Source organism: Pagrus pagrus (assembly GCF_965226575.1).
Source record: "Pagrus pagrus genome assembly, chromosome: 6".
Taxonomy (NCBI): Eukaryota; Metazoa; Chordata; class Actinopteri; order Spariformes; family Sparidae; genus Pagrus; species Pagrus pagrus.
The window spans coordinates 17,394,314-17,418,753 of NC_140190.1; the positions used below are offsets into that span (position 1 = coordinate 17,394,314).

The following is a 24,440-nucleotide window of genomic DNA, read 5'->3' on the forward strand; positions in this document are numbered from 1 at the left end:
TGTATGTGAGTTGGACCTATCCATCAGCTGTCTCAGGTGCCTATCTCTGAATATAAACATTTGACCCGCACGGGCTGGATAAAGGAGGGTTTGTGCTCCTGTGAGATGTGGCACTTCTGTCTCCATTCTGCCTTACGATGCCATTCATGATAGACGGTAATGCTAGCATCGACTACAGTAATGTTTTCCTCTTTTTACACTCTGATCAATAAGAAAGATTGCTGATTATTTTTCTTTTCCTGATTAGAAGCACATTCTGATACTAGTGAACACTAAAAAGCATGCTTACAGAAAAACCCACCACATGCAGCTCCATACTGCTTCTTAAAGCGAGTGTTTTACACCACTTTTTATACAACTCTGCTTTCTTCTACTTCTACTACTACTACTACTACTACTACCGTACAGTTTGTAGTATTTATTTAGGTTCAGTCAGCTATCAATGAGACCCCTCTTTGGCATATCGTGATTCTAGTGACCTTTTTTTCTTCATGTTTTAGCTGCTTCTACCTGGCTTTGCATTAATGAGTCCATTTTGAGAGAATGTTAAAAATAACAGTTATAGTTTTTAGCCTGAGAATAACTTCGAGGTGTGTAGGATGTGATATGTATTGCATATCAGTGTTGAGGTGTGTATGGGAGGGGAGGGTTGGGATGGGAAGGAACGGGAAGGGAGGGTGGGTGGCTTGCTGATGTATGTGGATAACATATAGATCTAAGTGTTACTTCCTCATTTGTGCCAATGTTATCCACAGACCCTGAGCTGTGAACTGAAAACTACTCAATGTGACAAAAAAAAAACATGTTTGCTCACTTTACTCAAGTGCCAGCCTTCTCCATATCCATCAGTTCGTCATGTCAGTATCTGATTTTTATACCCAATCTGTTGTCTGATCAGACAGGTGGACTTGTATCTGAAGATGGGCTTTTGTATCCCAAAGTGTTATCAAGTTGACGGCACTTATCAGGCTAAATTTTCTGTTTCAGACATTCATGTCCCCAGATAAAGATGACAAAATGTATTTTTAGAAAAAGTTTGATATTTTGGGAAAGGTTCGTTTCCTGGCGGTTAGCGGAGTACACTTCAGTATTTGCACATTAAATAAGATATTACATGTTAATTGGAAGCTCTACAGATGATGATGGGCCATCACTTTTACTGTTTGACAGAGCCAGGCTTGCCGTTTCCTGACATTGTGCTAAGCTTAGCTAGCTGGCAGGTGGCTGAACTTGATAACAGGCCTGTCACAACAGCTACTTTTTGTTAACCATTTATTTTAAAACTAGCAGCCTGTTAGTTTGGCTTAGCTTAGCACAACAACTGAAAACAAGGAGACAGCTAGCCAGGTTCTGTCGAAAGGCTTTAAAAATCTGCTCATTAACACATATCTTATTTGTTTAGCAAAAATTAATGTATAAAATCAACAATTCGTCGGACTATTTCTTGGCTGGTAGCAGTAACTTCCTTGAGCGACATACTCTTTCATTATATTTACACTTCATGGCTTGCCACATCCTGTCTCTGTACTTAGCTAAGCGAGCTGGCAGCTAGCGGTAGCCCTCTGTGGTATTTGCATATAGGCCTGTCACGCAAAAAAATACAAAAAAAAAATATATTTTTGTCTTTTAGGAACCATTTTTGCCACTGATGTGATGATATGATATTTAGACACTGGAATTGGAATGTGGAAAAAATGACGAGCCTAAAAGAAGCATAAATTAAATAAAACCACACAGCAAAACAATATATAAAATGTGAAGAACTGTCAGAAAAACCCTGCCGGCTATTTTGGCATCATGTTGGTGACACTCATGTAAACCATATCAAGGTCAACAACAAGTATTGAGGTCATGTATATGCATAAATAAGTCAAAAAGATATGTATGTTAAGTCGATAATGTAATCATTGTGACAGGTCTACGTATCGGACAAACATGAGTGGTATCTTCTCTAACCCTCCTGCAGAAAGCGAATAAGTACGTTTCCCAAAATGCCAAACTCTTCCCTTAAACCCTCCCTGTTCTTTCATTCAGCAACGAGCTGTGTGAAATCTGAAAAAAAAACAAAAACACCATAGCCCTTAACAGGTGAATAGAGGGTTGTGTGTATTACTGAAGGCGACAGGTATCCATTTCCTCACTCTGTGTGTAATTCAGCAGTATTAGCAGCTGGAACCTGGACTAGTAACACTTCTACGTGCCTGTGCAGTTCACTCATCTATGTAGTGCAGTAGACTCATTAATCAAAAAGGTGCTTGACTACATTTACTTTCACATTATTGTTGTATTTACCTGAAGTCTCCTCCAGTGTATTCTCTTAACTACACAACTGATATGGAGCTGTTGAATCAGCTGATTTCACGTTACAGAAATGTCGACGTGATGCATTTACAGTGTTGTCTGAGGTACCAAACTCGCAGAAACTGAATCTTTGAATAGTTGGGGCGGTTTGTTTTTTTGGCAGTGAAAGTTGCCATTCTCACATACTGTGCCAACGTCTTAACTTCAAAGAGCAGATGTGAAAATGTCTGATGCACAAGTTCAGGCAGTATTTGAGGACTGTATTTGCACGACTGTCCAATTTAGTATATGTGAATATGACGAGTTTTAAGTTTTAACAGGAGGATTTAAAAAAAAAAAAAAAAATTCAATGACACCCCACCACTTGAATTGGTCACATGATCACCACCACAGCACCATCACAGAATAAATGCACTGCCCTGTGACTCTACAACCTACTGTTCTGACAATTTGTTTTTGTTTTGATTTTATTTATTGTTTTATGTTTTAAGCCAGTAAAGACCAGGGACTTGGTGCCATGATAATTCTCTTACAGTGCTATTGTGTGAAATTATAATCACTTGTTATTGAATAATTTTTATAGTCTTTTTCACACCAGACCTTTTTTTTGTATTTGTACAGTGGCTTGGTGATACTGATATGTTGCCATGAGTTATTGTAACCAATAAAAAGCTTCTAACCAAGAATACACATCCTGGCTCACTTCCTTTGGAAAACATCAGACTGGACAGAAGTCTAAGTTTTGTTTTTTTCGGTCTTGCATTTCACTGTTAAATGAGTCATTCAAAAACAAGCATTTGAGGAGAAAATGGAGCCACTTTTCATTAATGGAAAGCACTGAAACGGTTTAGTTAGCTCTTTAAACTTTAACTGTAAACCTGGCAAACAGATGTACCTATTTGTTGCTTCTTGGCAGAGTAGTCAGCTCTGGACAGAAACTATTTTTACAGTTAATTGACACACACTTTGACAGCAAAGTTTCTTTGTCATACATGTTCGTAAAGGGACAAAATTTAAAAAATAAATAAAACACGAACATCTGGTGTTTGTCTTTAAATCAAAAGCTGAACTGAATTCATGAGTATTTCATCTACTAATGTTCCATTTTATGCATTTAACTGGTAGAACAAATCATGTGGAAATGGAAATAAAAGAGAAAAGCTAATAGAAATGGAAAACAAGTAGATGTTAAATGTTAGGATTGCAGCAGCATTTACTTTGCATGTACATCATGGCTGTACTAGTGAGCTACTTTCCCATGGGTAGGCCAGCCTGAAAGATACAAGAAATGTCCTTGTAGACAATCTGCAGCCATTTAAATTATGAGCTAGAGAGTTGTTCAGCAAGCAGATGAGGTGCCATTCATCTATTCAAGAAACATTTACGATGTGAGACTGACGCACACTATTTTTTTTGTTTAATTAATGAAATGATCTGTACACTTGATATTGTTTTCCAGTTTTCTGGTTCAAAAGTCAAAGGATAAGTTCACCCAAATTCATTATCTTCTCACCCCCATGCAGAAGTCCACAAAACATTTCTGGAGCTTCACAGCAAAACAGTGTTGCAGCGTTCTCCTCAACAACTGAAGTGGATGGAGACAAACTGAAGCCAAAGATGTTATTTACACCCTCAAAGCACCCACTTCAGACGCTTTTAGCTCAACAGTGAAGAGATCGGGTAAAAAATAAATAACATCTTTTCTAATCAATTTGGTATCTCAGCTGACATGGTAACACTTTTTTCATTTTACAAGTCTCCCATCTTCTTCAGTTGTTTAGGGGAGTGCTGCAACAGCAACCTGAGGATGAGTAGATAATGACTGAATTTTCATTTATCAGTAAACACTAAAAAGTGGCCCTGTGGAGGTTATCTGTAAACAACAATCTGAACTCATGTTGACACTCGGTGACTTTCAAGTAACACAAAGAGTCAGTTTTAAATTGTGGCAGATTTAATACAATTGGGCAAATCTGGAGGTATTTCACATTCAAGAAAAAAAAAGCATTTTTTTTTTTTTTTTTTTTTTTACAAGTATAGACTGGTGTAATTGGCATTACACGTCTAACGGGTATAAATAAAACAGGATATTATAAAATATATGAGGATTTCCAAAGCCTTTACTCTATACAGTTACAGGATTTGTAGAAAATAGAACATGAACCTACATTGATTTAAAGACATGCTTTCCCTTTCTACTCAGTAATTCCTCCCAGTGAATTAACGCTAATTAGGTCCTTATAATTCAGAAAAACAGATCTCTTTTATTCTTAAATATATCCATGTTTTGGTGCTAACATACAGCAGATCAAGTGCCTGGACAGATACATACACATAAAACTTCATTTGCTCCACAAAAGTTAGTCAAAAAAGGCATATTCACAGTTAGTGTCAAGTTAGTGTCAGAACATAGCACCCGACCGAGATTAGATCGCCACCCTACGGAGCATCTCTGCACATCGTGAGTCCATTTGTTTGTTGTACAGGCAGTTTTGTTTTACAGTTTTACTGCAGTGTCTCAGGCACCTGAAGCACCTGAGGGCTGAGGAGGAGAAGAAGAGGGGGAAATACTGTCTGGGCCTTCACGCTCCTCTGTCCACTAGGAGCGAAACTACAGATTGTTTTTTTTTGTCATAATTAATTACTGATTATCTCTTTCCTTAAGAAACCGATTAATGCAGAATGTCAAAAAATTAAGCCTTACCAAATACTGTCAAATAGACTATTTGGTGTGACAAAAGGAAAAAAAAGTTGTTGTTTTTTGGTTTTTTTTTTTACAAATGACACAAATGGACCAAATCTTCCTATTCGAGAGGCTGCAGAAGTTTGGTATTCTTGCCTGATAAATGACAAACATTTAATTGATTATCAAAATATCCATAGATTTCTTTTCGGCTTATAGACCAAATCCAAGTATCTTTGCAGCTCGACTGTCCACAGAGAAACTGAGCAGTAGTTTGGGTGAAGGGGATCGGGCGCTCGGAGGCGGCTCCTGGCTGAGGAATGACTGGCTCCACGAGAACCAAACTGTGGGCTCACTGCTGAAGCTGCAGGTACTGGTTTGTGAAAGCCTCCAACTGTTTCTCCAGCGCTGTCGCTTTATGTCTGCGGAGGTAACAAACAGATTTGAGTCAGATTTGGACCAACTTCATCTAAAACACTTCTTGGAATGTAATTTATTTGTTATATCACATTTTCAGAGATTTTCTGTAACATTTAAAATCTGTAGAAAGGGCAGTCAAATGGATATAATGACCAGAACAGATGAGTCATTTTTTGGCAAACATGTAAAGCTACAAATAATTCACGAACAAGAAATAAAAAAATAACAGCTAGGATTGACATTTCTGCTGTTCCTGTAGCAGCATTTTCCCTAAATTCCCAAACATTCATCTACTCCACATCTCTACCCTTCACGCTGCCCCCAAAGAGAGAAGACGCTGAACTGACCGCAGGGTCTTGGATTGGCTCTGGACAGTCTCCAGCTGATCTATCTTGGCTGTCAGTTGGCAGATTTCAGCCTCCAGCTCTTTCTGCGTCTGGTCCACCTGCTGACAGAGCCGAGCAAAGGTCGTCGCCATCTCCCTGGCAACACAGAGGGCACAGCGTCTCGGTGCTTATTTATTTAGCCCCGTTACAGAGGGGAAGGCAGGGTGTGTGTGAATGAGAAACATTACGAGGAGTCTTTGTCAGTAGGTTAAATACCTCTGACAGAAACTGAGGAAATGGTGATGAACATTTTGATGTCAGACTGAATGTGCTACCCTGTAACACACTGGAAGTTATCAATTTCTGATATTCAATCCATTAGTAATATTTTAATGATGAATCTAGTAATGTCACATTTTATACTTTTTATGTGTATTTCATGGTTAACAACAACAAACTGAACAAGGAATACAAAGTAGAACTGCAGTCGAATGGCAGAAAATTAACTATTTTTAAAATTGTTACATTGTTACAGTAATTTTTCATTCAATAATGGCAGAAAATGCTGTTTTTTCAGCTTCTCAAATATGGAGATTTTCCTGCTTTTCTCTGTAATACATCATATTAAATTGTTATGTTTATGTAATGAGTATAAATTTGGTTTTTGGACCGTCAAAACAAGACATCAACTCGGACTCTGAGAAACTGGGATGGACTTTTCACTATTTTCTGACATTACTCAATACAAATATTTTAAAATAATTATGACATTAACTGATAATGAAATAATTATTAGTTGCGGCCCTTATATATAACAAAATATATCACAACTGGCTTAAAGTGGAGTATTTCAGGGTGAATTTCACCTTTAACACATCAAAGAAAAATTTGGCAGAAAACAAACTTTTCAATAGTTTAATACTATGTAGCATCAAATGACATATAGAGCAATAATTAAATCACTTTCCTGGACTTGCTGTATTGATGAAAATGACTATAAGTCCTGTTCACTTCAACACAGACTGAACAAACTACCAGAAAGCCATGTAAAATATAATATTCTGCAATTATTTTTCTATCGATTGACTACTCAATCAATCGTTGTAGCTCTACTGTCTAGTTTGTTCTACTATCGAATGAGAGAAATTCTACTGTTTCAGTAGCAAACTCACTGTTGGACCTGGTGGCTACAGTTTGCACTCGTAAAGCTGATGATAAGCTGCAGCTTCTCTGTGGCGTAGTCCACAAACTGCCGCTTCAGACTCCGCTCCTTCGCCTTTGTGGTCCAGGTGAGTCTCTCGTACAGGTACAGCAGGCCGTACAGTGAGGCTGACAGGGCGATCAACCTCCAGCCGACTGCTCGGTACACCTTAAAAAATAAATACATAAACAGAAGCTGAGTAAGCACCCTGACCAGCCTGAGAGAGAAATACTTTCAGTAACAGGGACAGTCTGCAGTGACATGAACTGTTTCTTTTGGGTTTGGAAAAGCAGAAAGTGACACGGAAATGAGGGAAAACTCATATTGTTAAGGAAAATCATCCCTGAAAAAAACAATATTTTGAAGAGACACTCAATTTCGGAAAACAACATACCACTCCTCCAACGATGACAACGCTCATTGAAGTGCGGGAGGTGAGGGATGCCACGTTGGTTGCCATGGCTACCATCAGGTCCTCCTGGGTCATGAGAGCTGTCTCGTTGTTGGGCGGGGCTATCGTGGAGGGGGGTCCAGAGGATGGTGTACGGGCGACGGGCAACGCTGGTCGAGAGGTCTGAGTGAACAGCAGAGTATTTAAAAACTGACCTACTTGACTATATTGTTTGTTTATATGAAAATTATTATCATAGACATTAAGGACGATATTGTACCTGGAAGTTCTGGTCCACCAGTTTGAGCGCTCTCTGTGCGTTGACAGATCCCAGGAAGCGATGGACTAACGATGTCCAGCCCAAAGTAAACTGAAACTCGATGTTCTCCTGGAAGTCGTTGCAAAGTGTGGCGCAGTTCAGGTCGTAACTCAGGTCAAACTTCCTGCTGGGCACCAGCATGTGGACTTGGCTCTGGAGCGTGGAGGGAAGCAGAGGGAGCATACTCTCTGGAGAGCGAGAAAAAAAACACGGAGTGAGAGAATTACAAGAGGGATGGACATCAGTCAACAGAGGTCATGGGATCATCTGTAGCCAAGTTTGTCTTGTAAACAATATTGTTGAACACTTTAAGGGACTATTTGTCAAAATAAGCACCTATTACTTATGTGTATTTAACAGCTGTTCATCTTTTTTGGGCACTAGAGGGCAGAAAATAACACAAGAATACAGAAACAAAATCAACACATTATCATTGTGGTTTGTGAAGAAAAAAAAGGTAATTTAATTTGAATATTCCTGCTTTATGAAACACCAACATTTCATAACAGCACTTAAGGGCACATTAACACCTTTCCAACATCAGTCACTGAGCTCAGCTTGCAAGACACAGTGACGTATTTTGCAGCATAATGGGGCACGGGATGATGGCATTCAGTGAGGAGGCTAAATATAGCAGGACGCCGGGTGGTGCAGACTGTTGCCAGTGTACACAATAGGACTTGACTAAGTTTAGCAACGCTCTCTAAATGAGCAAAACAATTTTGAGGACTGAAAATGTGAGCTGAGGTAATTTTCTATGAAAACAGGATTTCTTTCTTGGCCTTTAGAGCATGTAAAGGAAGTTATAATTTTTGACAACCAACCAGTCATATTTAGCTTTTAAGACCCTTTTTCATGTCAATTCTAGCAAAAAATTGATCCTGGAGGTCAGTTACCGGAGTTCCAAGCGTTTATTTATCCGGCCCCAGTACGACCCACTTGTGGGTCACCTTTGGTGATGTGACTCAAGTGCCTTTATACCCTTACTGAGTGTTTTCTTGCACAAGGTGCGACAGCCTTCAAATTCATTATTTTAAATGCACCATTTTCGAGCCAGATCAAAGCATTCACTGAACAGATTTGTTCTTGCCAACTCTTGAAGCAACGATTCATTTCAGTGCTAAGGTGATCTACTTATGTTGTACACATTATGTCTGCAGTTTAGGTACCTATCATGTATTTCTGAGAAGACTGGACAGAAGCGAAGACAGCATCAGAGCAGCGGTAGGCCAGGTTCTTGCCCATCCCCTCCTCCACGTGAGTCAGCAGCTCCTGCCAACAACAACAACAGGAGTCAGAGGTCATACAGGATGCAGTGATAAAAAAAGAGGGACCAGATGTGTCACTCTGGCTTCTAGTTTAAGAGCATTAAGCTGGTAAGACTGTTTAGTAATCACCAAAGCACCTCAGATTGCTGCCCTGGAAGGTTTTGATGATGAGGAAATAATCTGCGCCTCGACTTACAGCTTTGTAGATCTTGAGGACATGTGGCGAGGGGTGGAAGTCAGTGTGGAACTCGTCGACGATGACGTGGAGGCGGCAGATCTCCTCTTCCATGGCGCTTGATACCTGGACAAAACACAACCAGAGTTTTCAGTCAGCTATAGTACAGCAGAACAGGAGTAGGCAGGATTTCTGTGTCATTAGATAGCGTCTTTTGTTTTTTTCTGATGGAAGACCACTGCACCCAGCTGTAGTATCAGAGGTAGTTATATGATAGACATTTAGGTGAAGCTCTTTCAGAATCGAGCTCAGACGAAAAGCTGATTAACTGATTTGTCCATTAATAAAAAAACTAAGAAAATTGATTAATAGTTAAAAAAAAGCAAAATGCCTAAAATGAGCTGGTTGCATCCTATCCAAAGGAGATCTTAAACAGGACATGAAATAGTCCTTCCACCGGTCGTCGACTACATTACCTTTGTCGCTACATCCTCACTGATGGACTTGATCTTTTTCTTGATATCATCAATCAGCAAGTTGAGCTGATTCTTGACAAACTCCAGCCGGTCCATCTGATACTCTCTGTCCTCCAGGGCCGCCACTCTGAAGCAGCCAACAGGAAATAAAGTTACTAATGCAAAGTATAGACGCACAAAGCGCAACACTATGGAAAGGAGAACTTCTGAGAAATCCACTAATATTTACAGCATTTACTACTTCATGTATCTTTCCATTATTACACAAAGTGCCATTGATATTACTTTCTCAGAGGTTTCATATATTACCTCGATAAGCCCTTCATGGTGTTGACAAAAGGAGATGACATCACTCTGACAATATCAAACTTTAATCTCTATAAATACACTTCCATTAACAGAGTAGTCTGGGGAACAAAAAGTACGGAGCAAGATACTCACCTCTTCTCCGCCGCCTCGATGTTGATGGCGTCCATGATGCTCTTGACTTTTTCTGTGATCTGCTTGGCCCTGATAGTGTGCTGCTCAAACTTTGTTTTCACTGCTGACTGCGAGATACACTCCTGCGAGGCCATAACACACAAGTTACTGTGACAGCTACAGGGGCTGCTGCTGGATAGGGTGCGTGAATTCGCACGCTACCAGGGACGAACAGAGGACAAGATACACACCTGCTACTTTAACTTAGGAGAAGGAAAGAAATGGAAACACAGGTGTGAGAATGACAGCAGCAGAGTGTGTATCTTGTGTCCCACAGCCTTCATATTTGAAAGTCACAGTAATGTGTTGATGAAGCCTCAGCAAAATTATAAAAAACATATCAAGTTTGTACAATCAAGAATGCAGTGAAAGAAACAAAACAATGCTGTAACATGTAAAGGAAGGAATTGTGTGTCATTTTGGGATAAATTATTTTATCGCGTGTTCGATGACTTAACGTTTTTATCTGATAGATGCTGTTCTTTGAATTTAAACAGTGGCGTCATGATCTCAGAGACAAACTCACTACTACTCTACTATTATTAGTCCATTCAATATATTTACATTCATTAATCTTCTCTCAATACAATACTTTTCAATGTTAGTGGTGGAGTCCGCCATTCCCACGATAGATTTTAACTGTCTTCACAGAATGCATTCAAGTAATTCAGCATCATTTTATCTCATCGTTAACGTGACCCTGAGTGCAGATCCCTCTCATGACAGCGTATCAGAGGTGTTTTAAGTTACTGCTAATGCAAACTGAACGTTCCCTACTGCTGCTGCTTCACATTAAAGCAGCAGCAGCAGCAGCAGCAGGAAACATGATATCACTATCCACAATATTAAATCAAAAATGCATCTACAAAATATGACAGTGGTCACTTTAAGCGTTTTTTGTCAGCAAAAAAGTTTGGATGTTTCAAAGGCAGTTAAGGAACAAGCTGTGACCGACTTCACACCTTCAACTTATCAGCAAGTTAACCTACTTCACTGTGTGCTGCTGTAATGAGGAAAAGTTGAGCTGTATGCAGCCTGAAATCAGGTTGCTAATGATGGAAAAGGCAAATTATGACTGTCTCCTTTTAAAAATAAGAGTTTGTTTTACTTGCACTGTAAACAAATACACCTGTTGCTCTTCTGTTGTAAGTCTGATAAAGTAGCTGCTCAACAACTGCTCGCTGCTCAAAGAATTATGGGACGTGTAGTATTAAGCCACACTTTCTGTTACCACGGTAATCACGGGTGTTGCAAAATCAACCAGGACTGAAATCTTGAGGATTAAAATAATAATTTCCTCCCAGGATGAACACAATTCACTTCCTGCTAGTTAACAGGATGCAACAAAATACACAAACACATAAAAAACAATCAAAATTGTTAGGACAAAACAAAACCAACGCAGAATGAAAACAAATGGATGCCCTCGCCTAAGTGAATCTAGACTTCAGCAATGAAGACGCAGGTTGATGGGAAAGGCACAGTGATTGGTCTAGAAGGCCCTGAGGGGCCGCCAGCTTCACGTGCATGGTTGGTGGCGAAACCTGTTCACTAAGTCAGGCTTGACAAGGTGGCTGCTCATGTTAACCGTTACTGTTAGGAGAAGGACTTTGGTTGCTTCTCGTTTCATTCAGTTTCTTTTACCATGCAATAACCTCAAACTGACTCTTTCACAAACATGCACACACACGCAGGCAATTTAATTTCTCAGAGTAGTATTTCTCAAAAGCTGGAACCATAAAGTTAGCTCTGGTTCACAGCCTAGATAAAGCAGCCGCCGTCTGTATTTCTGAAAACGATAACTGAAAACGATTTCCTCACTTCTCATACAGGGTTCCTTCACATTTTCAATCGCAAATTCTTTTCCACGTTGTGGAGGAACCCTGCCCACAACAGTGATTCTCTCTCCAGTTGTAACCAGTGGCAGCCAGGCAACGTCAACAAGATTTTCTGAGCTCTTCCAACCGCAGCAGTGTTTATCAGCTTTATCAGCCTCCTGTAGTTTTTGCCTTGACACTGATTTCACCTCAGAGTTACAATATGACTGTTGAGATGTCTTTTGGCAGCAAATATATCAGTCTAATCACATGTGTGCCAAAATATATGAAAACGGCTTGATTCTTTTGAAAATGTGTCCCTCTGGTTTCAGACACAAGATAGATTTTGCCTTGAGAAGTGGGAATAAAAACATTTGAAGATATGGAGAGCACTCTGACACAGGCACACACAAACCGACCTCAAACCTCCTCTCAAAGCTCTGGAACTCCTTCAGTCTCTCCTGGAAGCCCTCAGCCAGAGCGCCACCTGTTGGATGAAATAATCACATTGTGAGTAAAATGAAAAGTTCTTTAACGACTTGCATCAGCACAGACTTAAGACACACTTAAGTTCTGACAATGACCCTAAAAATGTGTTGATCCCCAGTATCCACATGTAATGTAAACATTCAAGATTCAAGTTGATTGCAATATGGTTTGATAAACAGCATATACGCTGGTTGTGAATGATTAAAGTGAACACTGTTTCTCCATCCTCCATAAATACAGCATTATCAGCGGTAATGTGGAGCCTCACCTGTTTCAGGCATGCCCTGTGCACGCTGCATGCGGGAGTTTAGCACCTCTTTGGCGGACACAAAGAAAATGCGGTTGGGTGCCTGATCGCGGTCCACAACCTTCAGCTCCTCTACCAGGAAGTTCACACAGCGGTCTGTGTGCTGCTTTCTCACCTGGAGGAAGACGTGTCGCATTATATGATGCGCTGTTTTTTTTTATTTTATATTAACAAAATAATAGTGAAAAATATATATAATACGGATAATTGGCTATAATCAGTTCATCAAATACCATCTTAAAAGGTTATGAGATCAGAAGCAATAACATTTAGACACTTTACTCACATCCTCCATGTACTCTGGTTCGTTTGCTGAGGCGTCCCAGCGGTTGTTGAGGATGAAGATGTTGGGCTTTGACAGACGTTCGTTCACTTTGTGGAAGAAGTGCTTTTCCTAGATGATGACGGGTGAAGAGAGATCAAGTGATGTTTAAGTTCTCTCAAATCTTATAAAATAAACAAAATATACATTTCATATTTTCTCTTTTTCTCTCTAATAACTGAAAAGACTTCTTATTTTCTCGAAGCTGCCAAAAAAACACCATGTTATTTGTAATGTCAGTTTTGACACAATACAAATGAAAGGACTCTTAACTTCTTGTTGATTCATATTCAGTGCCTATATTAAATGTATTTACTGTACAACCCGTGACTGGCTCTATCCATGAACACAGACTTTAATTTTGTTTTTGTCCACTTCATTTTCAGCAAGACAGCAGAGTCTGTGTTGTAACATGGATACAAATGTTCAGGGTTTGCGCAACCAGATTTGGCAGGACACATTTTTCCTACTTGATAATCTTACAATATTTACATAAAGCCTGGGTTCATTTCCATTGAATAGCCCAGAGAGGGGAATTTGTGTTTGCTTTCCCTTTAAGAGCTGCTGCCGGGTTAAGGAGCTCTGTGATTGACTGTGTCCAGCTTCACATTGCATGAATGCCTGAGCTGAGAGAAACAAAAGTGGGGCCTCTGTGGCTGGATACAAACATAGGCAGCCACATCCTCCACTCTGTAATCAGCTCTGCAGAGAAAACATCAACACTGACCCTCTGAGTACACTTAAGTAGCTGACACAACAGAAAACTTACGTTGTTTGTTATTGTGGTGTGTTATTACTAGTTTAGACAATATCAATGAGTGATGCAAAGCTTTTCTACAAGTTATGATTCCTGGCTCACCCTGCAGGGGACATTTCAGCATCACAAATTAATCCCTGATGTAAAATACAATAATTGTCAAACCTAACTACCAACATATAATAAATGCCACAGGACATTGGCCTGACGTGCGATTCATGTGGATCAGAGCCATTACCGTGTTCATCAGTGTGGATTCAGAGTTGGCCACCAGCACAAAGACGTCGGCATCCAGACAAAACTTGTCAATCCAACTGTCCAGTTGTGATGTGACGTCTGTTCCTGGGCTACAGCGGAGTAGAGGAGTCAAGAAAAACATATTAAACATATTAAGAAAATGTCCAATGGGGTGATTCTTTAGAAATCACTGGCTGTATCTGTGTTAACCCCACTAGAAAAACTGCAACATTGATATTTACAAACTTGTCCAGATTGTTTACATGTGTTTAGAGGATCCTGTTACCTGTCTACAAGCACAAGGTCGTCTCGAAGCAGAGCGCACTTGGTCTTTGGCCAAAACACACGGACGAGACAGCCGGCGTCCAGACTCTCATCCATGTGGAGAGCATGAGCCAGCTGGTTTACAGTCTGCAGAGACATAAACAGACTGACGTTATGTTGTCCACATAATAACTTGTCTTCAATGTAAAACCACCTTGCAGCTATAAGAGTTATCGTCCTGTTAACTTTATGAATTTACAATAAAGTAAATATTACCTACCGATATATTTTGATAAGATTTTCCCTTTAATTGTAATAATCATGACTTTTCTTTACTCCTCAGGTTTGTATGTGATTGAGCCCGGGAGAGAATACTTTATTACTTTTTTAGTGAGAAGTGTTTTTACTACGCTGAAAGGAAGACTTCAGTACTGGAAAGTATAGCTAACAGTATCAACCAATAAGGTAATAATGTTTAACGGTGAAATGTTATTAGGTATTTTCTATCAGAAATGTATTACACTACCAGGATTTGTATACTATCAGCTAAAATTAACCTTGTTGTCCAAACATTAACAGCTATTAAAGTTCTTTCAACAAGTAAACCCACATGCACATCTGCCACTCCAGACAGTCGAGTCAAGAACACATTTAAAAACAACAAACATTGACCAAAGTGCTTTACAAGGAGATTACATAAAACACTTGAATTTCCAAATTCAAAATGTCCTGTTAATTGCCAGACAGGAGAATGGAAAAGCACAGGAATAGCTTCATTCAGTTCAGTCGCTGAAAGTTAAGAGAGAGTGAAGTCTCTCACATCAGGCTTTCAGTTCAGACACCTGACACCACTGCTAATATCCTGCATACCTGTGTCTGTTAACATGGCCGGTGGCATTTACGTGATTTAGGTTTGGAAAATTAACACAAACTAACAGCCGAATGGAGACACAAAGCTGACATGCATCTCTTTATTTTACCGTTGACTTAATAACACTATTACAAACTAGAAATAGATGTATTTATTATTGATTTAGATAAATAAACTACTTCTGACAGAACTATAAATACAACCTGTAGAAAAGTCAGTATAAAGATACAAGCTTGGCTCTGTTATTAGGGTGAGGAGTTAACCTTATCAGCTTGTACACTCAACAGCGTGACCCATATGAGTAAAACAACACTTCCACAACAACAACAACAAAAGATCTCATCATTTTGACTGCACTCAGTCCAACACCAGCAAACAGAGACATGTGAGAAAATGCAACTTCACTTAGATGACCATAGATTTCAAAACAGTCATTATCAGTGTATTGAGTGACATCTGATTAAAGGCAACAGATAGTCTGATTAGTGAACATTGGCAGATTCTGGTGTGTGTGTGTTTGTTCAACCTTATCATCCTTTGCTCTAGCAGAAGTACAAAGTATTCGTCAACAGTTGAGAACAAGCTGCCCAGAGCAGATCCCAGACATCAAAATGTGTAAATATATGAACGAAAGACGGACCAATGCTTATACAAAAACAAACAGTGTGAACCAAACCTTCCTTTTAAAGTGGTTATTAAAATAAAATTCACCTTGATGCTCTTCTCCTCATCAGAGCCCTCCGTCTTGAGGTAGGCCTTGTCCTCATCAGTGCCCTCCACACTCAGGAAGCAGTTAGTTGTGTGGCCAATCCCGCTGGGCAGCACACGGTCCCTCAGCATGGCGTTAACCACTGTGCTTTTACCATTACTGGTCCTAGAACCGGACAAAACAGACACTGGCTGAATGTGGAACCAAATCATTTGCTCATAATTCAACTTACTCTCAAAACGGACACATGTCAAGTCCTAAGATGATGCATTCACAAATATGCGCTTGCACGTGGGTCAAACTGAGTCACTTCCTAGTTGCCTGCGACAGGAAACGCTATCAGTGTGAAAGGTTCAAGAGACTTATGTGAAACTCTAGCTTGCTGCTGAATCGGGCAGTTTTCTCTGACACGTCCTTCTACTGCGTTTTTGATTTTAAACCTATAATTAGCGTCAGCACAGAGGACAACCTGATTCAACTAGTTTGAAATCAATTACACAGGATGACTGGGCTGACTGAACGACGTCACTTCAATGACAAGGGTCAAATTGATGACAGAAAACAAAAGCGAAAGCAAAGCTGCCACATGAAAAATGAGGGGAAGGACTCATGTAACCCACACATCACTACAATTATGTCTGTAAAGTGTTGATGTTCTTTAGAGGATGATGTAGAAGTCTGGTGTTTTTATAAATGTATTTACCTGCCAAAAAAGGCCACTTTCATGTGTCTGCGTGCCAGCACCTCCTTAATGACAGCAAGCTTATCAGCGTAGGACTGAATCTCCAGCTTCTGATCCTGGCTGGCGATGTTCTCCAACGCTTTATTCCCACAGGTTTCTGTCCCAAACAACACAGACACCATGAGCCAGAGAGAGATGACTGACAGATGGTAAATAAACAAGATGCTCACGTGAAAAGGAGCATTGCCTTCCTAGAGGTGAACAGAGCCAACCAAAACAGCTCACCTTCTACAAAGTCTGAAGTCTCTTTCACATAGTTGAGGAGTTGTTCAAACACATCGCTTATGGTCTTCTTGGCAACAACAAAGTGCTTGAGAGGGGAAAACTCCCCCCGAGCTGAATCCGTCCGCGTGAGTGGAGGGGCAGCAGCCATGGTGTTCAATCTAAACACACAGAGGGGTCAAAAAGGGCAAACACATAAATAAGACGGTTGGTCGTACATCATTCTGTTTGGATCAAGCTAGATGACGCATTTTAAATCATACACTGTTCCTCTTTTCAGGCAGGTTAGGTTAACTAATAACCTGCATGCAAGCAGCTGAAACACGTTAGCTAACACTCAGTTATGGAACTGGAAGTGAAGACACAAGTTAGCAGTGACATCGTGCAACTTCATTAAGTCAACTTAAACAACATGACGCATGAGAGTGACATACTTTGTCTATACAGGTCACGGTGTATACATGTGTATACCTGTTCCCGACTACTTATTATTAACGTTTGAAAATCTTACGTTAAACGAGCGGACACATGCGGCTGCCAAACAAGCTAACCGATTCACTGAGCTATGTTAGCTAACGTTACTAGCGGCGGCAAATTAGCATTAGCACAGCTAACTAGCGGGGTTCTTCCTCACCAGTCTTTCGACAGACAGTGTCCTCTTCTCATAACATAAACAATATTGATCGCTACACTCAGATCCCTTCCCTCACTGATAGATTACTTGCTGTCAGTCTGGCTAACCTTCTGTTTGTATCCTGTAATGGCACCGCTGTCAAGTTAGCGATAGCAGCCAAAAGGCTTCCGGGATACATTTCAAAGTAAAGGTCCGATTGACCTGAGTTGCTGCGTTTGACATTGTGCCACGAAGGCGAGGATTTGAATGTGGCTGGAAAGGATTTTATCGTAGTTTCTGCTGACTTGCATATGTTTTAAATAGCCGTGGAGGTTATCTGTAAAACTCAACTGATTCACCCTTGCTTGTAGTTTTGATTTGTCCCTGTATCTATAATTTGTAAGGTACCACTACTCAAAATCTGTGAAGGATATTGGGATATCTCTTTGTTTCTATTGATTGTTTTTGAATGTGTTTTACAATTTCGATGTTTACTAAAGTTACAACAGGCTTTTATAATTAGTCTATAAATGATTATGCGAACACTTTGGAATGAAAGAAAACATCATAAACAACAACAAACATCAAAAAAGGCTTTTTCTACCAACAAAGCAGTACAATAGAACATAATATATAGACCAACAAAGAGTCAGGCTGAAGTTACAGCTTATTGCTGATTTTTATATAAATAGACAGTTTATTGAATGTCAGTAGTAAAATCAAATAATTCTTTTACAGAACATACACATATTATTAAACAGTGTTTTTATACTTACAAAGCCTGCTACACAAAATCAATTTCATCCCTGTCCCTCTGACACACTGTACTATCATTTTTTTTTTTTTTTTTTTTTTTTCATTTTTCCGCTTTATTTGATTTTTCAACTAAAAGCATCTTACTTCCTGCTCTGTTCAGATTCCCTGACGTCAGCTTGACGCTGCTGCTTCCAACTTCCCTTTAGGGAATGGGGGCGGAGACAAGTGACGTAAGCGTGGCTGGCAGCAGCCAATCACTGTGCAAAGAATGCATCCAACCCCTGAGATCTCCTTTAATGCAGCTGGCGCTCAAGTCCAGTTCATAACACCAAGGGCATATTTAATTACATGCAGGACAGATTTACTGCATGGTATAACAGATAATAATACTCTCATATTATGTAACTAAGTACATTTACTCAGCACTGCACAAGTACAATACAAAATAGTACAGTACAATTTTGAGGTACTTTTGAGTATTTCTATTTTCTGCTACCAACTTCTCCTTCAGAGCCAACATAGGGCATTTTTAGATTCATTTGTTTTATAGTCAATGAGATTTAAAAACAAAACTACACTGATGCAACACTGAAAAATGCAGAATACTGGATCTGATAATCGACCAGGCCGATTATAAGTCAACCCACGTTATGCAGTATATACATGAAAATATTTGGATGATTTACTTTTATTTGTACTTATACTTAAGTACATTTATTGCCAGAAAATGACTTTAAGTGCATTTAATATCATATGCTTTAAGGCTTTTACCAAAGTACCACTCTTATGCTTGGCTTTCACTTTTTACGTAATATTATAACATGATACTTTTACTCAAGTATGACATTTGGGAACTTTTCATATCACTTAATATAACATATAATAATTATGCAGAATAGAAGAAGAAGAAAAGTCTGTTTCCTCTCCATTAAAATCTTCCATAACTGGCCCTACCATACAAGATATTTACTTTCTCTAGCTCTCTTTTAAAAAACATTGCTTTCACACATTCAATTTTGAAGAAACAACAGACACATTACAGGCTGTTTTAATGAATAAATGAACGTGCACATGGGCTGCTACACTAAAGTCACCTCTCCAAGCAAAGAGACCACACACCATTCAAATGAAACCAGTCATGTACGTGCTGCCTTTACAAACCCCACAATAACTCTTATTCAGAATAGCAGCCTGTGAATGGGACAATACCCGAGAGGAAACGCCTCTCTGTGTGTATGTGCGTGCGTGACCTAAGCAACTCTGGCAAACTGTCATCATCAGTCAGAGCAGCGGACACTGAAATACCTCCACCGGGACCTCCAGCGTCTGGTTTGGGATATTTGGCAACCTTTTGTCATCTCAGAAAACTCGGAATCAATCTCTTTCTGTTTCTCTATTCTTGCTGGATTTTTTTTTTTTAATGGTTATGTGCGGATTTATGATGGAGAATTAAAATGGTGAGGAAGAAAAAGCTGCTGGTGTTTGAGTAAGTATCACACTTGAATGCATTCGTGTTGACTGTTTGAGCCTCTGACATGAGGTCTTCTCACAACTTCAATAAAATCACATTAATAATGCTCTAGCGAGAGACTTTAAAGGTGTTTATGACACCTGATATTGAAGTTTTATGTGGTATTCCTAGAGAATGTTTTGTATTCACAGTAACAAGTCTACACAATGTAGACAAAATACACAATATAGATATATTAGAGTATGTTTTTATGTTATGGTGCTGATGGAGTTTTGGATTGGTAAAATAATATGTGGCTTTCTTTTCTCAGTGTGGCTTCAGTGTCATACATTAATGATGAGATGGATATACTCATTGCTCTCCTGGGCAGATATAGATTTCATCCCATACATGTGTGATCCAAACTAAACCCTTGTCTCGGTGGAATAAACGCAAAATCTTGACATTTTAACCTTTTGAATCATTATCTGAGGCGATCCAAAGATGTTGTGGAAGCGATACAAGCTCACGTTTTGGGGGCTGATCGTTTCTATGTGAAATCACCTGGGCACAAACTATTTTTCTGTCAGCTTCCCCATTGTGTCGATGCCATTGTGGCAGCACAGGTGACACAAGAGCTTGTGTGTGTATTGTCTGTGTGTGAGCTGGTGTTTTGTCTGTGTGCGTATGTATGGGCACCCTTTACATTGAACCATCCCATCTAGCATTCTCTCTCTCTGGGAATTTAGTTTTGACTCTTGTCTTACCACAAAGTAAGTCGGAAAAATGTACAAAATATATGTTTCAGAGTTCTTAGATAGACATTCAGTGATCTGTCAGTGGGTTCAAAGCAGTTTTGTTGTTTGTTTTTCCCGTCTGTGTTTTCTTTTCTTTTTAGAATTTGTGGAAGCATGATGTGGGATGGATAAACAACAACAAAACTCTACTGTAAGTTGGCAGAACGGCTGTTAGTATGATTTAACGGTGTGTGTTTTTATGACGGGCTAATGTGGATATCTAACGATGGAAAATGAATGACCCTGTTGATCTCCCCTTTGAAAAGGGGAATGTGTGTAAGACAGCCGTCGTTTCAAGAGTCTAACTAAAGCTACGTTTCCATAATTTAGTAAGTAATCCAGCATTTGTAGCTGGTTTTGAAAGGCTTTATAGAAAAGTAAGGTTTGAATTTTTATAAATGTATTCAAGTTTGAAATCACATTGCATGAGATGTTTCATGACAACAGTAGGAAATAATTTGATTTTTCTACAAGGTGTAACTTTTAATTACAATCATGCCATCGTGTAATCATCCTTATTTTAGAACCAAATGTCTTTTTTTTTATAACAGGCACATTCAAGGTGTGCATGTCTTTCATGACAGCAATTCATGTGTGTGAAATATACTTTTATCTACCATATCTGTGTGTGTTTGTGTGCAGATGGCCTCTAATGACCCTGACCTTCCTGACCCCTATGCTGACCCCCAGCCTGGTGACCTCATTGAGATCTTCAGACCGGCCTATCAGCACTGGGCTCTCTACCTGGGAGATGGTTACATCATCAACTTGACTCCTGTCGGTCAGTAGGAGCCTCCAAGAGACGAGTTAAACCGGCAGAGCTAAGTTAAACGAAAACAAAGCCGTACCTCTGACAACTCGGGCTGATTTTGACACACTTTGGCTCGAATGGAGCAATTAATGAGTCTGCAAATTAAAACTCAGTGAATATGAAACTAGCTGCTCTCATCCAGCTGTTTTTACCTTCATATCCCCGACAGGTCACATGCTTAAAGTCCCACTCCACCCAAAAAATGTGTCTTATGTGCAGATTTTCACATTCATTGCTTAAAGTGTGCATTTTCTCTGTGTTCATTGAAAGCCTGATTTTAAGAGGCGGGCCTATGAGCATGATCTGTGACATCACAAATAATTTGGAAGCCAATCCTGATCCAGTATTCAGCAAACACAAGCGTCGATGTGGAAACTTGATGCCACACAGACTGAGAATGAACTTTACAGTGAAGTAGGAGTAGGGACAGGAAGCATTTTATTGTGGACTGTGATAAACGAAATACACAATAAGTAGACCATGCTGATTTTTAATATGGGGATAATCCAAATAGCTTGAAAAAGCTGTCCATCTCGCTGACGTCCAGTGCTTTATTGGTTCCCTGATGAATTATTTTATTTTGCAGATTGCATCTCCCACAAAAACAAGTTAATTACTACAGATTCCAAACTAAAGAATGACATGGAGACGAAGTTACCACCATTTATTTATCCTTTTTTCGTGCAGGAAGACCTTGTGATTTATGATGACTTATTTAAGATTCTTAAGATTTTTTAAGATTGTTTGTTTTCCACAAAAAAAAGATGTGCGTTCTGTCTATAATGCGATACAAATATTTGCTCCCGAACAAAATGTAAGGTTAAAGTGATTCAAGTATGTTTTGAGTGCAATTTTAGTTTTTATTGAATATTTTGAAGACTAGCTGGATACTATCGTGAATCACACACATGTTGGACAGGATAATTACGTACGAGACATTTGTGTCCAGCAGTACTTGCATGTTAAAATACTTGCATGTTCATATATTCTGAATTTTTTTAATGAGGAAGAAGCAATAGCTGCCATTTTAAAGATTTCAATGTAGTTATTATTCTGCTGACCGATGCTGTTGTACACGTGTGGAGGGGATCTATGGTAGTTTAGACTCCAGCAGTCAGATGTAGATTGATTTGAAGCACTTTCCTCCTGCAGCCTGTTTAAAGATATTTAAAGTCACAACCCCATCACAGGAAAAACACCCCTTTAAACAGGATTATGGCTTGGCAGTGGTGAAAAGTAACTAAGCACAGTTACTCAGGCTTCAGTTGGGAAACTTTGTCGTCACCTCCCTTTCTCCTTGTGTTTCCTGTCTGTATCTCTACTATCTCTATTAATAAATGCAACATGTTTATAATATTCTTTTGGGGGGAAAATGCAGTATTTTGAATAAAGGACCTTTACTTTACTTTAACTTTAATTTTAGATTGTTGTATTGGTACATTTACTGATGTAAAGGACCTCAACACTTATTCCACCAATGTGGTTTGGTTTGAATCTCCTGAAAACGTGGGTATATTTCTATAACATGAACAATTTGTGACTAAAATAGAAAAGATAAGCATTCTTAGATATAACTTTAAAGTTTTATGCTCAAAATCTCAACATCAGCCCAAAACAACTGTCTTCATTTTCTGAATATTACCAGTTCTGAATTGTCCTAAAGCTTTCAGTGTATTTCAGATTTAGGTAAAAACACTGATCCATTTTTGATAAAATGATGATTAAGCTGTCTGCAGAGGACAGAGGATAATCAATCAACTCTTGTCCTTTCTGTCAATTTGGATTATCTAATATCTGAGTTGTAAAAACAACTGTCCAAGTGGCAAGGATCCAAAAATGACTTTGGGATCTGTTAGTTGTCTCCTCTTCACATTCCTTACACAGTATCTCATCTTGGCTATAATTTCCTTAATCTGCGAGATTCTTTTGGGAAACACTTCATCCAAGATAATCTTGTGACTCTCATCACACTTAGTCTCTCCTCTTCTCCAGATGAGAGTGCGGCAGCCGCCATGTCCAGTGTGAAGTCCGTCTTCAGCCGGAAGGCAGTGGTGCGCATGCAGCTGCTGAAGGAGGTGGTGGGAAGCGACTCGTACCGTGTCAACAACAAGTACGACCACAACCACACGCCCCTGCCCATCTGTGAAATCATCCAGCGAGCGCAACTCCTCATTGGCCAGGAGGTGTCCTATGACCTGCTGGGGAACAACTGCGAGCACTTTGTTACCCTCCTGCGCTACGGGGAGGGGGTGTCCGAGCAGGTCTCTCACTGTTTATTTTGTTTCTGTCTCTTGTGTCACCAAGGCAAAATACTAACCTTTCACTCAGCGTACCACAGCTCTCTCTGCGTTGTTCTCAGGTCAACATGACTGACCTCTGTTGGTCTGCAGTGGTTTGATGGAAAAATAGCGTACTGACCCTTTAAATGAGTGTCGCCAGAACTTTTCCCTTGCAGGTTCAAAACTGAGGCTTAAAAGTGGGCCCCGGGCCAAAGACAAACACCTGTTGTCTTGTAAAGTACTGTTGAGGTGCAATATGTAAGAATTTGCCACCTGGTACTAAGATACCAAGTTCCCTTCCTTGACTGACTTCTGGTGCCCAGATTATGAAAAAACAATTAATAACTAGGGACCCTACATATTTTAAGATCATTTTTACCTTAAGAAATAAAATGAATCCTCCTTGTCTCCACAGGCCACACGGGCCATTGGGGCCATCAGTTTGGTGACGGCAGCAGCCAGTGCCTTCTCTGTCCTGGGACTGATCAACACACGATCCAGAAACAGGCCTTTCTGACAGCTGTGTTCTTCACTGAAGGGTGTTGTCTCCCGACATTCATGCGGCTGTGATTTCAAAAGAATTAAATAAACTATTAATGAAAATGCAAATGAGTCCGTTCCTTGTTTATTAACTAACCTCACAATAATATCACATACTAAACAAACAAAGTAATATTAATCATTTTGATGCTTGGTCCCTGTCAAAGTGTGAACTTATTGATGCATTGAATAGTGGCTGCACCCAAATTACAAAAAACATTTGTTTTTTTAACCTGAAGTGGTATTTCATGCAGACAGTTTGGGTTTTTTGGGATTTTTGCTGCCACTACAATGGAGATGATGATTTTTAGTTTTACTGAGAAGTACAGTCTCTCTTTTAGAAAGCAGCTCTTTAACGGAAACTGTTTGGATGTATGGATTATTGGGAGAGATGTTAACTGTTCCTGGAGGGAAACG

The 24,440-nt window shown here is 39.6% G+C and overlaps 2 protein-coding genes across 3 annotated transcripts; one reads left to right on the forward strand and one right to left on the reverse strand.

Annotated features, from left to right (window-relative positions):
* Positions 1-4,225: 4,225 nt before the first annotated feature.
* Positions 4,226-17,567, reverse strand: mfn1b (mitofusin 1b). 2 transcript variants are annotated; one of them, XM_084355657.1, is made up of 18 exons: positions 17,519-17,567; positions 16,781-16,938; positions 16,517-16,652; positions 15,816-15,978; positions 14,256-14,380; positions 13,971-14,079; positions 12,940-13,047; positions 12,615-12,768; positions 12,277-12,344; positions 10,002-10,123; positions 9,561-9,687; positions 9,106-9,210; positions 8,811-8,913; positions 7,603-7,829; positions 7,326-7,505; positions 6,903-7,099; positions 5,752-5,886; positions 4,226-5,406 (listed from the first exon to the last, which is right to left on the reverse strand). In XM_084355657.1, exons 2-18 carry the CDS (start codon positions 16,926-16,928, stop codon positions 5,337-5,339), a joined length of 2,277 nt encoding a protein of 758 aa, XP_084211783.1. In that variant the 5' UTR covers positions 16,929-16,938; positions 17,519-17,567; the 3' UTR covers positions 4,226-5,336. The 2 variants fall into 2 exon arrangements, with proteins under 2 accessions (XP_084211783.1, XP_084211782.1); XM_084355656.1 differs by having other exon boundaries at positions 17,412-17,552.
* A 2,924-nt stretch (positions 17,568-20,491) lies between these two features.
* Positions 20,492-24,000, forward strand: plaat1 (phospholipase A and acyltransferase 1; the record flags this gene model as incomplete). The annotated part of the gene is made up of 4 exons (XM_084354331.1): positions 20,492-20,544; positions 21,036-21,174; positions 23,197-23,465; positions 23,899-24,000. Exons 1-4 carry the CDS (start codon positions 20,518-20,520, stop codon positions 23,998-24,000), a joined length of 537 nt encoding a protein of 178 aa, XP_084210457.1. The 5' UTR covers positions 20,492-20,517.
* Between the last annotated feature and the right edge of the window lie 440 nt (positions 24,001-24,440).

Coding starts and splice junctions, on each gene's coding strand:
- mfn1b (XM_084355657.1), bottom strand. CDS start 16,928: ATGGCTGCTGCCCCTCCACTCACGCGGACGGATTCAGCTCGGGGGGAG. Junction 13,048..13,970: donor AATCCACACTGATGAACACG/GTAATGGCTCTG, acceptor GTCATCATCTAG/GAAAAGCACTTCTTCCACAA. Junction 12,345..12,614: donor ACAGGGCATGCCTGAAACAG/GTGAGGCTCCAC, acceptor TTCATCCAACAG/GTGGCGCTCTGGCTGAGGGC.